Source organism: Myxocyprinus asiaticus, chromosome 11 (genome assembly GCF_019703515.2).
Source record: "Myxocyprinus asiaticus isolate MX2 ecotype Aquarium Trade chromosome 11, UBuf_Myxa_2, whole genome shotgun sequence".
Taxonomy (NCBI): domain Eukaryota; kingdom Metazoa; phylum Chordata; class Actinopteri; order Cypriniformes; family Catostomidae; genus Myxocyprinus; species Myxocyprinus asiaticus.
In genome coordinates this window covers 12,863,199-12,879,895 of record NC_059354.1, presented here as the reverse complement: position 1 = coordinate 12,879,895, position 16,697 = coordinate 12,863,199, and the positions used below count along the sequence as shown (strand labels likewise).

General features: G+C 45.1%; 1 protein-coding gene across 1 annotated transcript; it reads right to left on the bottom strand.

Moving 5' to 3' along the window:
* Window positions 1–4,035: 4,035 nt before the first annotated feature.
* Window positions 4,036–16,039, bottom strand: LOC127448203 (uncharacterized). Its single transcript, XM_051710561.1, has 5 exons — window positions 15,824–16,039; window positions 14,460–14,777; window positions 14,230–14,286; window positions 7,322–7,441; window positions 4,036–7,075 (listed from the first exon to the last, which is right to left on the bottom strand). The coding sequence occupies exons 1-5, from the start codon at window positions 15,873–15,875 to the stop codon at window positions 6,993–6,995; spliced, it is 630 nt and encodes a 209-aa protein (XP_051566521.1). The 5' UTR covers window positions 15,876–16,039; the 3' UTR covers window positions 4,036–6,992.
* Between the last annotated feature and the right edge of the window lie 658 nt (window positions 16,040–16,697).

The window sequence follows — 16,697 nt, the reverse complement described above, 5'->3', positions numbered from 1 at the left end:
TCTACGCTCCCGTTGCATGTAACAACTCACCCACCACCTCAAGTCACTATGAGCCACTCACATCCCGGGCGACCTCAATACCGCTGCGGACACGCTGTCACAACAGGTTACACTCAAGGTAGAGTGGAGACTCCACCCCCAGGTGGTCCAGCTGATTTGGAGTCGATTCTGTCGAGCACAGGTAGACCTGTTTGCTTCCCGGGAATCCTCCCACTGCCCGCTTTGGTACACCCTGACCGAGGCACCCCACGGTATAGATGCGCTGGCACACAGCTGGGCCCCTGGACTATGCAAATACGCGTTTCCCCTAGTGAGTCTACTTGCACAGACCCTGTGCAAGGTCAGGGAGGACGAGGAGTAGATCGTCCTAGTAGCACCCTACTGGCCCACCAAGACGTGGTTCTCAGATCTCACAATCCTCACGACAGCCCAAGGCGAATTCCCCTGAGGAAGGACCTTCTTTCTCAGGGACTGACACCATCTGGCACCCGCGACCAGACCTCTGGAATCTCCATGTCTGGCCCTTGGATGGGACGTGGAAGATCTAAGTGGCCTACCACCTGCGTTGGTAGACACGATCATTCAGGCTAGGGCTCCCTCTGCGAGGTGCCTGTATGCCTTGAAGTGGTGTCTGTTCGCTAAGTGGTGTTCTTCCCGATGCGAAGACCCCCAGAGATGCACAGTCGGATTGGTGCTTTCCTTCCTGCAGGAGAGGCTGGAGGGGCGGTTGTCCCCCTCCATCATTAAGGTGAATGTAGCTGCTATTTCGGCTCATCACGATGCAGTAAATGGTAAGGACTTGATCATCAGGTTCCCGAGAGGCACTAGGAGGTTGAATCCCTCCAGACCACGCCTCGTCCCCTCATGGGACCTCTCTGTAGTCCTTCGGGTGTCTACGGGGAGCTCCCTTTGAGCCCTTGGAGTCAGCTGAGCTTAAGGCACTCTCTTTGAAGACTGTCCTCCTGACTGCGTTCACTTCCATCAAGAGGGTAGGGGAACTGCAGGCGTTCTCTGTCAGTGAATCGTGCCTGGAGTTTGGTCCGGGTTACTCTCACATGATCTTGAGACCCCGACCGGGCTATGTGCCCAAGGTTCCCACGACCCCTTTTAGGGATCAGGTGATGAACCTGCAAGCGCTGCCCCAGGAGGAGGCAGATCCAGCCTTGGCATTGCTGTGTCCAGTGCGAGCTTTATGCATCTATTTGGATCACACACAGAGCTTTAGAAGCTCTGAGCAGCTCTTTGTCTGCTTTGGTGGACAGCGGTAAGTAAGCACTGTCTCCAAACAGAGGATCGCCCACTGTGTCATTGACGCCATTGCTATGGCATATCAGGCTCAGGATGTGCCACCCCCTGCGGGGTTATGGGCCCACTCTACCAGGAGTGTGGCGGCCTCCTGGGCCCTTGCCAGTTGCGCCTCCTTGGCAGACATCTGCAGAGCAGCGGGCTGGGAAGCACCCAACACCATTGCGAGGTTCTACAATCTCCGGGTTGAGCCGGTCTCGTCCCGTGTATTGGCAGGCACGAGCAGGTAAGTTCGGGTGTACCGCTTGCACATAATGCCTTTCCCCTCCCTTGAGGTGAAGACGTGTGCTCTTGACTCCCAGTCGTGTTCACAGACTGTGATCCCTGGATGACATTCCTCCTTAGCCCTCTGGCAGTTGAGTTTGCAGAGAAACTCTCTGCCGGCCCAGTATGTGCACTAATGAGGCCCTGTACTGAGGTAGGTGCTCCACATGTGCTGGTTCCCCGAAGGCGACACCATGTGATATCTTCCACAAAATCGTTTCCCTGTTGGTAGACTGCATCTTCCTTGGGCAGAGGCCCCTCTGCCCCCGGTCGCCATGCTTTGTAGAAATTCCTCCCCCTTCGGGTAGGACCTACCATGGGACCTCTCCACATGACATACTTCTGACAAGACTCGGTAAGACCATGTGACGTATTCCACTCAAAATACCCCCCCTCTTTTTGGGCAGGGTGTGGTCTCTGTTGTGTCTTCCCCTTGGGAGGGACACCCCCTGACGTAGACACTTATGGCTCCCAGTCGGTTAACAAATTCCACTCTTTTTGGGGAGACAAAAGAGTAAAAGAGGCCTCGGCTGGGCTAGCCTGTCCCTATATTTGGGCAGTCGACTTGTTCCTGAAGGACCGTTCGATGCTCATAAGAGCGTTGGGGGAGGTTACGTGACGGCCTGGTGCGCTGGCTACGAGGCACACAACGGTCTGTCCATCACGCACCGCCAGTTCGTATAGTTTGTATAGGGACCCCTAGTGTCACTACATCGACACAACGTCGAGTGAGTGACAGATAGGGAACGTCATGGTTACTTTCGTAACCTCTGTTCCCTGATGGAGGGAATGAGACGTTGTGTGCCTCTTGCCACAATGCTGAACTGCCCGCTGAAATGGCCGGGACCTGGTCTCGGCTCCTCAGCACAAAACCTGAATGAGTGGTTGCATACCAGCTCCTTTTATACCTGTATGTCTGGGGGAGTGGCATGCTAATTCCACTCGCCAATTCCCATTGGCCTTTTTTCAAAAAATCAGAGGTGTTTGAGGCTCCCAAGAGTGACCCCTAGTGTCACTACTTCGACACAACGTCTCGTTCCCTCCATCAGGGGACGGAGGTTACGAAAGTAATCATGACGTTTTCAAACGTCTTAGCACAATGACCTATTTCTCAGGAAAATAGCAAATTGTGCTTTGCGCCACTTCATTAACATGCAATACATCCACAGTTTGTGCACATACACCCACAATAGCGCAAACACTCCCACCTACACCCACTTATGGTAGCACGAAAATTGCGATTATAATTAGCGCTCTCACGAAAATTGGATAAGACATTGCGCACGGCCATTGCGCATAGTGTTGCGTGCTCACAGAAATATAGCCCAAAGTCTCCAGAAACTCAAAAATCATAATTTCTAGCTTGATATCTATCTACAATTTGAAATGGAAGTGTAGCTATAATTTCTGCACCACTAAGCGTCACCAAACAGAATTGCAAAAATGATTGCTTTCAGAGAGGTTTTCCGAACACTCCCCCCATATTCTTTGGCAAAAGAAAAGGTAGTCCCACCTCAAACGCACACCACTGGATAAGTCAATGTTGGGCTGGTTGGAGTGTTCAAAACAAACAGAGCAGTGCATTGATAGTGCCACAGAGTCACGGTTTTTACACTTTTCACAGTTTTTCTTCAGAAAAAGTTTATTGTCAGTCTTGCGTGGAGACAGTAATGGTGATAATTTCCTTCAGTAATGGTCTTTTCCAACATCTTACTGAAGGGATGCCATCTTTGTCCACATATTACAGACAAAAAGTAATTTTCGTAATTTTAACGGTAAAAGACTGTAAAAATGCTACAGTAATTTTTTTTAAAAATTTTTATTGGTAGTTACCTTAAAATATCTGGTAATTTTTTTAATATATATATATTTAAAAAGACAATACATGTAGATTTACGGTAAAATTTGGTAATTTTCTTTTTTTTTTAAGGTAAAAAGTATTATTTTCTGTATAATTGAAAGTAAAAATGAATATTATGTTATGTATGTATGTGTATATGTAAATGTGTGTGTGTGTGTGTGTGTGTGTGTGTATATATATATATATATATATATATATATATATATATATATATATATATATATATATATATATATATAAACACACACATGTGTGTGAATTTACAGTAGGCTACCAGTAAAAAGATTACATGCACTTCACTGAATGCATTTTTCTCATGAACTTACATAAAACAGATTTCTACTTGAAGGCTTCAGATTAGTTTTGGAGACAAATATAAATTGTGCCTACATACTGTTTTATTTTCTCTGCAAAAGCAAAATGTTATTTTTTATTTCTTTAATTATTTTAAATGCATATAGTGAATAAAAGCAGTCAACTAGTGCCGAAAACCATTGAAAATCCTTCAATACTGTATAAAAAGCATTCCAGGTGACATGAAGTTTTTTGAGAGAATGTCCAGAAAAAAATTAGATTTTAATGGAAAAATAATGTAAAAATGCTAGAGTAAAACAAAACAACAACAACAAAAAACTTGAATTGGTTAACAGGTGCCTTAACATTTACAGTAAAAAAAATATATAATATATTAACAAGACCATACATTTAATTTTACAGTAAAATATTGTAAAAAATTATGCTTTTTAGGTGTAAAATTTATGATTTTACCATATAATCAATGCTAAAAATGTATATTACTCTTAACATATTAACATAAAAAAACATAATCTCATTAATAAGTGTTTATTTAGTTTCATCCATAATTCCACACCCTCATATTTAGTTTATACATACACACACACACACACACACACACACACACTGGTGGCCAAAAGTTTGGAAGAATGTACAGATTTTGCTGTTTCGGAAGGAAATTGGTATTCAACTGATCACAAAGTATAGTCAGGACATTACTGATGTAAAAAACTGCATTTTTGATCAAATCTAGACAGGCCTCATTTCCAGTAGCCATCACTCCAACATCTTATCCTTGAGTAATCATGCAAAATTGCTAATTTGGTACTAGAAAATCACTTGCCATTATATCAAACACTGCTGAAAGCTATTTGGTTCGTTAAATGAAGCTTAACATTGTCTTTGTGTTTGTTTTTGAGTTGCCACAGTATGCAATAGACTGGCATGTCTTAAGGTCAATATTAGGTCACAAATGGCAAAAAAGAAACAGCTTTCTCTAGAAATTCATCAGTAAATCATTATTTTGAGAAATGAAGGCTATAGAATGCTTAAAATTGCCAAAAAACTGAAGATTTCATACAAAGGTGTACACTACAGTCTTCAAAGACAAAGGGCAACTGGCTCTAACAAGAATAGAAAGAGATGTGGAAGGCAAGATGTACAACTAAACAAGAGGATAAGTACATCAGAGACTCTAGTTTGAGAAATAGATGACTCACATATCCTCAGCTGACAGCTTCATTGAATTCTACCCACTCAACACCAGTTTCATGTACAACAGTAAAGAGAAGACTCAGGGGTGCAGGCCTTATGGGAAGAATTGTAAAGAAAAAGCCACTTTTTAAACAGAAAAACAAAAAGAAAAGGTTAGAGTGGGCAAAGAAACACAGACATTGGACAACAGATAATTTGAAAAGAGTGTTATGGATCTTAACCCCATTGAGGGATCAGCTAGACTGTAAGGTGCGAGAGAAGTGCCCGATAAGACAGCCACATCTATGACAAGTGCTACAGGAAGCGTGGGGTGAAATGTCACCCGAGTATCTGGACAAACGGACAGCTAGAATGCCAAGGATCTGCAAAGCTGTCATTACTGCACGTGGAGGATTTTTTTATGAGAACTCTTTGAAGTAGTTTAAGAATTTTTTTTTCAAATTGTAATAGTAATTTTTCATGTTATTAATGTCCTGACTATACTTTGTGATTAGTTGAATGCCACTTTGGTGCATAAAAGTCTAATTTCTTTCCATAAGAGCAAAATCTGTACATTATTCCAAACTTTTGGCTGCCAGTGTATCTCACATGCATATCAGGAGCAGAGAATATCAAAAACACATGCACAATAGCACACCAGAATGTTTGTAAGGTGCTGAATCTAAACAATGTCTAAAATCCAAAGAAAGAGTGCATATAATATTAGTTCAAAAGCATACAGTATGTTTATATCATTTTTAGAAGATAAGACATTTTTACACCTGACATACTGGGTGCTCCAGTTTCTCTCATTCATTTTAATATGGTGGTCTATTTTGGGCTAAAAAGTCCCTGTTTAAAATTTGCTATGCATTCTGATCAAATAAGATTTTTTTTTTACAAGCAACATTAGAGTAGATGTTTTACCAGTGCCTGATTCTGTTTTAGAGAACTCTTAGAAGTGTGAAATGGACTTCAATTGTTCTGTCTGCTGTCATTGAGGTCATTGCACAGAATAGTTGTTAGTGAAGGGCTTCAGACATCACCACCACGAGGAATTAGAGTGCACTGGGAAGTGGGCATGCCAAATTGGGGAGAAAAGGTAATAAAAATATACATAACATTTTTTTTAAAATAAGGCCATCAGAAATCTTGTTGTTCCATCAGCCAATAAGTGTTGTCATTATGGTCAGAGTGATTAAACACAAGGCTTCTGCAAATTAAGCTTAAAATTATTTTAAAAATGAAAGAAATTTAATTTTTGAAATTTAGCTTTGAGTGAGGTGACAACTATATACAAAGATGTTCAAAATTAGAAAAGTGACAGACTTGACTGCACTTGACTGTTTGTTGAATTCATTCTTTTGTTTGTTTACAATTAGTGCACCATCTGCATGCATTTAATAAACTACACTTTACAACATTTTTACCACATAAAGAGGTCAGAGGCCTTGTATTAATTTGCTCTAGTAACTGTTTCGGTGTGCAGAAACTTGAATGAGAGGAAACATCAGGCTTGACGCTTAACCTCATTTGTGTACTGTTATCACATGTCTCTGGCTTTGTCTCATATGCAATTTTCATAGAAGACTTCTTAGTAATAACACTGCATTCAACATAATATAAATAGCTACATAATTTAAACATATTACAGTACAAGAAGAAATATGACCTATTGCAGTACACCTATTATGTTTATCACAACAATGGTAAGCAAAGGTTTGAAGTGAGACCCAAGCAAAAAAAATTTTTAATTAAAAGAAATAAAAAAAAAAACACAATCTACACTTAACTTAAAGGAAAACAAAGATGACAAAACATACATAAGCCATTTCCCAGTACTGTTTATCAAGCAGAAAAATGTGTTTGGATTAAATAGTGCACCCTACTTGACCACAGTAACCAATAACTTTACATCAACATAAACCTATTTGTCTGTGCAAAAAACAAGTGAAAGCCCACTCGTTGCTGCAGCAGTCTGGGATTTTACCTCTTTGCCTTATCATTGGGAAGAATCAAGCATGGGGTCCAAAACAACAAAGTTATAATGTTCTCAGACTATAGATTGTATCGCTTATCTGATGTCCCTCTTCCCACTTGTAACCTTTGGTTTCCTTGCTTTTTGTACATCCGTTTTATTGACATAAATGGGCTCTTCTGTAAAACAGAACAAATGGAAAGTCTGATATTAAAAATAGATACTGTATGAGTGTTGGTGTTTAAGGTATCTACAAACTTTTGGCCATTTGGTGTGGCAGCAATTCAATGATTTTCAGTTATATATTTCAAATGCATTTCTAAATTCAAACAGCTACTGTATATTGAGCAGCTCTGTGTGAACATAGTTATTCGTAATAGATATAATAATAAAAGAGGAAAATTATAAATGAAAATCACACTTACTTGAAGTGCAACAACACTTTTTTCTACATTTGAAGATGAAAATGGTGGCTACAATAAGGACAACTGAGAGTGCTGAGCACACAGGTATTTCAATCAGTGCTGTGTTAGGATCATGGGATTCTATGAAGAAAGAAAGACAGCAAAATTAAAATACATAAGTAGCTGTAAATAATGATCAGTATATCATAACACTAGAAACACACAAATGGACAGCCCCTAGATTATACAGTTCTCCATTGTCTACCATTCCAATGGATTTTGATGTCATCACTGTTTTTGAGTTGTTAGGATAATTTTCTTTAGATTTAGTGTTCCCTATCTGTCACACACTCGACGTTGTGTCGATGTAGTGACATTAGGGGTCACTCTTGGAAGCCCGAGACACCTCTGGTCTTTTATAAAAGGCCAATGAAAATTGGCGAGTGGTATTTGCATGCCACTCCCCTGGACATACGGGTATAAAAGGAGCTGGTATGCAACCACTCATTCAGATTTTCTCTTCGGAGCCGAACAGTCACGCTCACTGAGCTGAATTCCCACGACTGTTCATTCACCTCTGCTGGATCTGATGGCGCATTTCAGCGGCTTCTCCCTCCTCTGCAGTGGTGCACTGCAGAGAATGCACCTGGGCGCTTCGGCAGAAATAAAAGTGTATATTTCTCTAAAAGAGCGGCACACACGGAATTTCTTTTTAAAGACGCATCTTTTTAAATATGCCTTTCCGATTGTGTGTTATTCCTGGTTGTGCTCGTTATCTCTCACCTTCTGATGGTCACAATCACTGTCTTTCATGTCTGGGCACTGCTTACGCGGAGACAGCATTCGTGGATGGTCATGTACTCATTGCGAGGACATGTCCATGGCAACGATGTGGTCGCAGCTCACCTTCGTAAGAAAGCAAGCCACCCTAGAGGCTCCCCGCCTCGGTCCTTTTACCCACTGGTATGAGGCCAGCGTGGCTAGCACTGGGGGCGATTTGGGGACCCCAATGGGACCGCCTTTGCCAGGTATCCCCCCGCGGACCTCCCATTCCCCAGCACGCTTGTCTGCCCCGATCGGGCTTCCGGATGAGTCCGCCGGCTCGTCTCATGGCAAGTTCGACCTCTTATTCGGAGCCCGCGAAAGTGATAAGCTCTCAAGCGCAGCATCGGAGAGCGGGCTCGTCCAGTCGGACGCGGAAGCCTCAGCTGGGCTCCTCCCTTCAGGGACGATTGCCTAGTCACAGGCTGACGCGGAGATGACGACATGCTTTCCCGGGCAGCCGCGAGCGTCGGCTAGAGTGGAACCCTCCGCTCTTCCCCGAACCCTCGCGGCTCGATGATTGGTTCCTGGGCTCGCGGCGCCTCTCAAAGCCACACCCCGCCCCGTTCAAGTGCATGGAGAGCTGACAAGGTCATGGGAGGCACTTTTTTACTGCCTGGTCCCGATCTTTTCAGCTTCCCTGCCCTCACTACCCTCGATGGTGTGGTGGCCTAGGGCTATTCGGCAATCCCCTGGTGGATAAAGGCGCTCGCGGTGCACCTATGCCCGCAGAGCGCCGTCACCTGGCGTGGGTGCCCAAAGCCCCCGTCCAAGGCCTGTAGGTTTACGTCGTCTCTGACGGCCAAGGCCTACGGTGCAGCTGGACAAGCCGCCTCCGCCCTGCACGCCATGGCTCTCCTGCAAGTCCGCCAAGGTGCTAAAGGAATTGCACGAGGGTAGTTCCACCCCGGGATTGATGCAGGAACTGTGCTCGGTGACCAACCTCGCTAACCGAGCGACGGAGGTCACGGCGCGGTCTCTCGGGCGGACAATGTCCACATTAGTGGTCCAGGAGCTCCACCTTTGGATCAACCTAGTCGAGATGGGTGAGGCCGACAAGACACGATTCTTTGCTGCCCCCATCTCCCAGGCTGGCCTATTCGGCGACATCGTCAAGGACTTTGCCCAGCAGTTCTCGACGGTGGAGCAGTAGACAGAGGCTATCCAGCATATCCTGCCCCAGCACGGCTCAAGATCCTGCACCCCGTCTGCTCGCCACCAAGGGCGTCCCCCTGCGGTGACTGCTCCGGCTCCGCTGCAGCCCGCCCCTTCGGCCCGGCCCCGGCATGGAGCCCACCACAGGAAGCAGACGCCACCCATCTTGCAGCCACCCAGAATCCGTGAAAGGCTTCAAAGCACCCTTGAGACAGGCGACCCAGGGATGACGAAACCCGCTGCTCTGGAGCTGGTAAGCAGATCTCTCCATCGTTTTGTTACTTTTGCATTTAATTGCGCTGCATGCCCAAGTGGCTGCAGTACTCAAGAGTTCAGCAAGAGCAGTTTCCTTGTTCCCTGGGTCATGTATCCAGTGTGCACGGCCATCATCACGACCACCGTCCACCTCTCTATTTGGCAGGTTTGGCGCTGCAGCAGCAGTCTCCCACCCCTGAGCACCCAGCTGTGGCACAAATCTGCCCCCGATGTGACAGTCTCCACGGGTCATGAGGACAGGCCTCTTCCTCCCCCATCCCAGGCTGTTCTGGGGGTGGTCACAAGGAGCCAGGTAAGTGCTTCGATGTCCCTAGACTCAGCACGGCCATGACATGGTGTGGCACCTCGAGCTCCGCCCCGCCGCGAGGCCCCACCTGCCGGTACGTCTGACGACGTTGTACTTTTGGTCCCCCTTGTGCGGAACTTGGTCTGGACCGTCCGACTCGGCTATGCGATTCAGTTCGCCAGGTGTCCACCCAGGTTCAGCGGTGTTCACTTCACCTTGGTGAAGGACGAAAACTCTGCTACCGTGCGCGGAGATCTCTACCCTCCTACGGAAGGGCACGATAGAACCTGTCCCTCCGGCCGAGATGAAGAAGGAGTTTTACAGCCCCTACTTCATCGTACCAAAAAAAGGCGGTGGGTTGCATCCAATCTTGGACCTGCGAGTACTGAACCGGGCTTTACACAGACTCCTGTTCAAGACGCGGATGCAAAAACGCATTCCGGTGAGCGTCCGGCATCAAGATTGGTTCGCAGCAGTAGACCTGAAGGACGCGTACTTCCACATCTTGATCCTTCCTTGACACAGACCCTTCCTGCAGTTTGCAATCGAGGGTCAGGCATATCAGTACAAGGTCCTCCCATACGGCCTGTCCCTGTCCCCTCGCATCTTCACGAAGGTCGCAGAGGCAGCCCTTGCCCAGCTAAGGGAGGTGGGCATTCGCATTTTCAATTATCTCGACGACTGGCTAATCTTAGCTCACTCTCAGGACATGTTGTGTGCACACAGGGACTTGGTGCTCTCACACCTCAGCCGACTAGGGCTTCGGGTCAACTGGGAAAAGAGCAAGCTCCTCCCGGTTCAGAGCATCTCTTTTCTCAGTTTGGAGTTGGACTCAGTCTCTTTGACAGCGTGCCTCACGAACGAGTGAGCCCAGTCGGTGTTGGTCTGTTTGAAGGTGTTCAAACAGAAAACAGCAGTTCCACTGAAACTTTTTCAGAGGCTCCTGGGGCATATGGCATCCTCAGCAGTGGCCACCCCGCTCGGGTTGATGCATATGAGACCACTTCAGCACTGGCTTCAGACTCGACTCCCGAGATGGGCATGGTGCTGCGGGACACATCGCATGGTCATCACGCCGGTCTGTTACTGTCTTTTCAGCCCTTGAACCGACCTCTCGTTTCTACGGGCAGGTTTTCCCCTAGAACTGGTCTCCATGCACGTCGTGGTCACAATGGACGCCTCCAAAACGGGCTGGGGCGCTGTTTGCAATGGGCACGCAGCCGCTGGCTTGTGGACGGGCCCGCGACTGCATTGGCACATCAACTGCCTCGAGTTGTTGGCAATTCTGCTTGCCCTGCGGAGGTTTCAGCCGTTGATCCAGGGCAAGCACATGTTTGTTCAGACAGATAACATGGCAACGGTAGCACATGTCAACAACCAAGGCGGTCTGCGCTTTCGTTGTATGGCACAACTCGCCCGCCGTCTCCTCCTCTGGAATCAGCAGCACTTCAGAAGTCACTGTGTGCCACTCACATCCCGGGCAACCTTGACACTACAGCGGATGCGCTGTCATGACAGGTTACCCTCAGGGGAGAGTGGAGACTCCACCCTCAGGTGGTCCAGCTGATTTGGAGTCGATTCGGACAGGCACAGGTGCACCTGTTCGCCTCCCAAGAATCCTCCCCACTGCCCGCCCCCGTGCCCCGCCTGTTTCCCCCAGTGAGCCTACTTGCACAGACCCTGAGCAAGGTCAGGGAGGACGAGGAGCAGGTCATACTGGTAGCACCCTACTGGCCCACCCAGACATGGTTCTTGGACCTCACGCTCCTCGCGACAGCCCCCCCTGGCGAATTCCCCTGAGGAAGGACCTTCTTTCTGAGGGACAGGGCACCATCTGGTACCCGTGACCAGACCTCTGGAATCTCCATGTCTGGCCCCTGGACAGGACGCGGAAGATCTAAGTGGTGGTAGACACGATCACTCAGGCTAGGGCCCCCTCTACGAGGCGCCTGTATGCCTGTAAGTGGCGTCTGTTCGCTAAGTGGTGTTTTTCCCAATGGGAAGACCCCCAGAGATGTGCAGCCGGATCAGTGCATCCTTCCTGCAGGAGAGGTTGGAAGGGAGGCTGTCCCTTTCCACCTTGAAGGTGTACGTTGCCACCATAGCAGCACACCATGACGCAGGTGACGGTAAGTCCTTAGGGAAGCACGACCTGATCATCAGGTTCCTAAGAGGCACCAGGAGGCTGAATCCCCCCAGACTGCGCCTTGTTCCCTCATCGGACCTCTCTGTAGTTCTTCAGGGTCTACAGAGAGCCCCCATTGAGCCTTTGCAGTCAGCCGAGCTTAAGGCGCTCTCCTTGAAGACTGCCCTCCTGACTGCACTCTCTTCCATCAAGAGGGTAGGAGACCTGCAAGCGGTCTCTGTCAGTGAAACGTGCCTGGAGTTTGGTCTTGGTTACTCTCACGTGATCCTGAGACCCCGACCGGGCTATGTGCCCAAGGTTCCCACCACCCCTTTTAGGGACCAGGTGGTGAACCTGCAAGCGCTGCCCCAGGAGGAGGCAGACCCAGCCCTGTCATTGCTGTGTCCGGTGCGCACTTTATGCATCTATTTGGATCTCACGCAGAGCTTTAGAATCTCTGAGCAGCTCTTTGTCTGCTTTGGTGCACAGCGGAAAGGAAGCACTGTCTCCAAGCAGAGGATCACCCACTGGGTCATTGACGCCATAACTATCTTGCCCAGGACATTCTGCCCCCGGTAGGGCTACGAGCTCATTCTACCAGGGGTGTAGTGGCTTCCTGGGCCCTGGCCAGAGGTGCCTCTCTAACAGACATTTGCAGAGCAGCGGGCTGGGCAACACCCAACACCTTTGCAAGGTTCTACAACCTCCGGGTGGAACCGGTTTCGTCCCAGGTAGTGGCACGCAACACAAGCGGATAAGCCCGGGATAGCCAGCCGGGTGCATCGCTTGCACATAGCGCCTTCCACCTCCTTTTGAGCTGAAGATGTGCGCCATTAATTCCCAGTAGTGTTCACAAGTTTGTTCCCTGGTTGACTTCCACCGAGCCCTGTGGCAGTCGAGTTTTCGGAGAGGTTCGCTGCCGGCCCAGTACACGTGCTAACTAAGAGTCCTGTTCTGGGGTAGGTGCTCCGCATGTGGCAGTTCCCTGTAAGGCTAACCCCATGCGATATATATCTTCTGCTTATTCGTTTCCCTGTTGGCAAACTGCGTCTTCCTTGGGCAGAGCTCAATGTTTCCATGTTTGTAGTAACTCCTCCCCCATTCGGCAGGATCTACCTTGAAGACTCTCCACATGGTTGGAAAGACCATGTGATGTATCCTTCCACTTAAATATCATCCCCTCTCTTTGGGCGAGGTGTGGTCTCCGCTGTGTCTTCCCCTTGGGAGGGACACCCCCCGACTAGACCTGGTGGCCCAGTCAGATAATCCCCCTTCTTTTTTAGGGAGTGGAAAAAAGAGAGGGGGAAAAGAGGCCACGGCTGGGTTAAGCCTGTCTCTATCTCTTGGGTAGAAGACTTGTCCCCAAAAAGGGCTGTTCGACACTCATCACTATGTTGGGGGAGGTTATGTGTCGACCTGGTGTGCTGGCTATGAGGCACACAGTAGTCTGCCACCACACACCGCCAGTACACGTAACACAGTTCAGCCAATTGTGGCGTTTCGTATAGGGACCCCTAGTGTCACTACATCGACACAACGTTGAGTGAGTGACAGATAGGGAAAATCATGGTTACTTGTGCAACCTCTGTTCCCTGATGGAGGGAACGAGACGTTGTGTCCCTCCTGCCACAATGCTGAACTACCCGCTGAAATGGCCGGACCTTATATTGGCCATTCATTGGCCTTTTATCAAAGACCAGAGGTGTCTCGGGCTCCCAAGAGTGACCCCTAGTGTCACTACATCGACACAACATCTCATTCCCTCCATCAGGGAACGGAGGTTACACAAGTAACCATGACGTTTTTGGGGCAGATTTTATTTATCATCAAAAACAATATTAGCTACACATTCAACAGCACTTGCCACTTAGACAGTGAATACAGATATTTGACAGCTACAGGTCACTAAAGTGTCTGCAGATGTACTAAACCCAAAGTTAGGCCAAGAATCGATTTCAAATGTTACAGTAGATTGCACAGAAGAAAAAAAGAGGAATTCACTATTGGCAATTTTTTAACTCCCACAATTTAAATATCTGGGGCATTTTCATCACTTTCAGTGGCAATCTGATGGTTGATCCGAATGTTGTTCCAGACCAACAAGGATGTTGATACAGGAACATGTTCTACATGACAAAGTCATTGTCACTGTGTATGTGTAGCTAGCACAAAGTGTTGAATCAACAATTTCTATTAGAAAGGAACGATGTAATCTAACATTGTTATAAGAATAAAGAGTTGCATGTGCAGTGATTGGAAAGGTACCTGATGGTTTAAATGTTGAGTTGTACACAGTGTTGTTGTGTTGTTCCAAGTCTCGAGCTAGGAAAACCATGTATTAGTATCAACAAATATACACACCCCTAAAATAATTAATAATTCTTTGTTAATTATATCAATAACACCATTCTTATCAAATCCTATTAAATTATTATTGTAAAACAATCATGAGATAAACAGCCTAAAAATAATTGTAAGACATTAGTGAGAGGTACCATTAAGTACTTGAAAATAGATCTGCTGTGTTTGCATTCTTTGATCCTGGAAAACGATGGTGCATGAGTAGTTCCCAGAGTCTTCATCTTTAACATCTTTAATGTAAAGTGTACCGTTCTTTGTTATTTGCATCCTAGTCCTCTTACTGAAAATCCTTGAATCATGATATTGATTTTTATTTAGAACAATCTTGGCCAGCAGAATGTTTTTTTTGCTCGTATGATATTTCCATTCAACCTCATTAATAGAAGTGCCCGCCAGAAGTTCAGGTAGAGGAAACAATATAGTCTTTCCCTTCGATATGGATATGTGCACACCTTTTACAAGAGAGACAATAAGGTTTTTTAATTAATTAAAAGGTGTTGTGTGTCACTGGACAGTAAATGGCTAGTGAATGGCAGTAAATAAAAATTAACTGTAATGATAATTTATTATATCATCATATATACAGTATATATTATTACATTCTGAAGAGTTTCACACACATAAAAATTAATTAAGACTCTTGGGTGAGAGTGTAAAAAAGGCAGTATAACAGAAATATGGGCAATTTATATGTTTGGTGGTAAAATATTAAATGTCTCAAAACTCTACCCACACAAACACATACATATACATATACAATGTACAATGTAACAAAACAAAAAAACAAAAAAACTAAAATAGGATTAGTTATAAAATTGTAAAAGGACAACCTTATGTACTCTTTATTGCCAAATTACACTATATATTTCTCTATGTAAGCTATATTGATGTTTGAAGTGGCGAGGCATACTGAAAAAGAATAGTTGCAGGTTCAAACACACTAAGAAGTGTTCCAGGAGCTATAACCATTGTGCCCTGTCTGTGACTAAGGCATCTGACCTCAGGTCCATGAGGACCGTCCCTCTAATGGGTGTAATGTCAAGCACTTTGTTTAAAACCATTGGCTGAATGACAACTTTCTATACTTGCATACTACACATAAATATGAATGTGAACATGGTATTTAACATATATTTAATTACATAACAAATGGAAACTGAAAACAGTCAATGTATTACAAGAGTAATGCCAGTGTAAAATGCATTGAACACCCGAGTAAACACATATGGATCATAGAGGACCCACATATGAATTGTAGGGGTAGTGATGCAAATTCTTTTATATTTTAAAGAATATTAAATTAAACTTTAAAAAGGTCAGTTCACATGGTCAAAGACACCTTAACTGAGAAATACAATGAGTGGCAGATCAAAAGACCACTTCATGTAAAACATTATAGTCAAAAAATAGATGGCCGTGCAATTTTTATCCCACATTTGTTTTCTAGGGTTAAAGTAACACAACTGAAAAATAATATACATAAGATCACAAGTCTCACCTGATGTCAGCTGCAAAAGAGTAAAAAAGATGATGCACTGATAATTTCTCATCCCAGCTAAAATCCACCTTAAAAAATTAATAAATAAAAATACTGTTAGTCATCAAGGCTGCTTTTCCAATACTTTCTCTCCCAGACAGGGAGAGTATTTTTCATATTTCTTTTAACACAAACGTTTGTGTCATATTTTTCTGGCAGAAAGAGAGATGCGAAGTGTGAAGTGCACAGCTGATTAGGTTTTAATGTATATGCTGGCTCTCAAATGCTTTTTTCATAATTAAGTATCTGTAGGTGTTTTCTTACAATAGATGTTGTCATATTGCCCCCTATAGAACTGATGATGGCACTGCAGAAAATTAATTACTCTGAACAAAATTTCCCCAACCAAAGTTACTCATGGGGTCAAATGGCAAATAAGTAATATTTTTGCTACAAGATTAGTGTATAACTCATGGACAGATTACAAAATTAGATCAACAATTACATTTTCAAATACTGTAAAACTATAGACTTCCTGTCAATAAAGCAAAGCAGTTCATGGTGTGTGTGTGAGAGAGAGAGAGAGAGAGTGAGAGAGAGAGAGAGTGAGAGAGAGAGAGAGAGAGAGAGAGAGAGAGAGAGAGAGAGAGAGTATTATTTTTATCTACCATGTGGTCTTTAAGGAAATGCTCAACTTCCTGTGCCTAGCAAACTATAACTGCCAGACACCAAACATGAATCATTTGAGCTCAATAATCTTCAAAGACTACATTAACTATCTGGAACAGCAAGAAGTATTAAACCAGTCAATAAAAAAGCCCTGACTGATTGTGTTAGTGTTTTCTAAATAATAATAATAATAATAATAATAATAATAAATGAATAATCATAAATG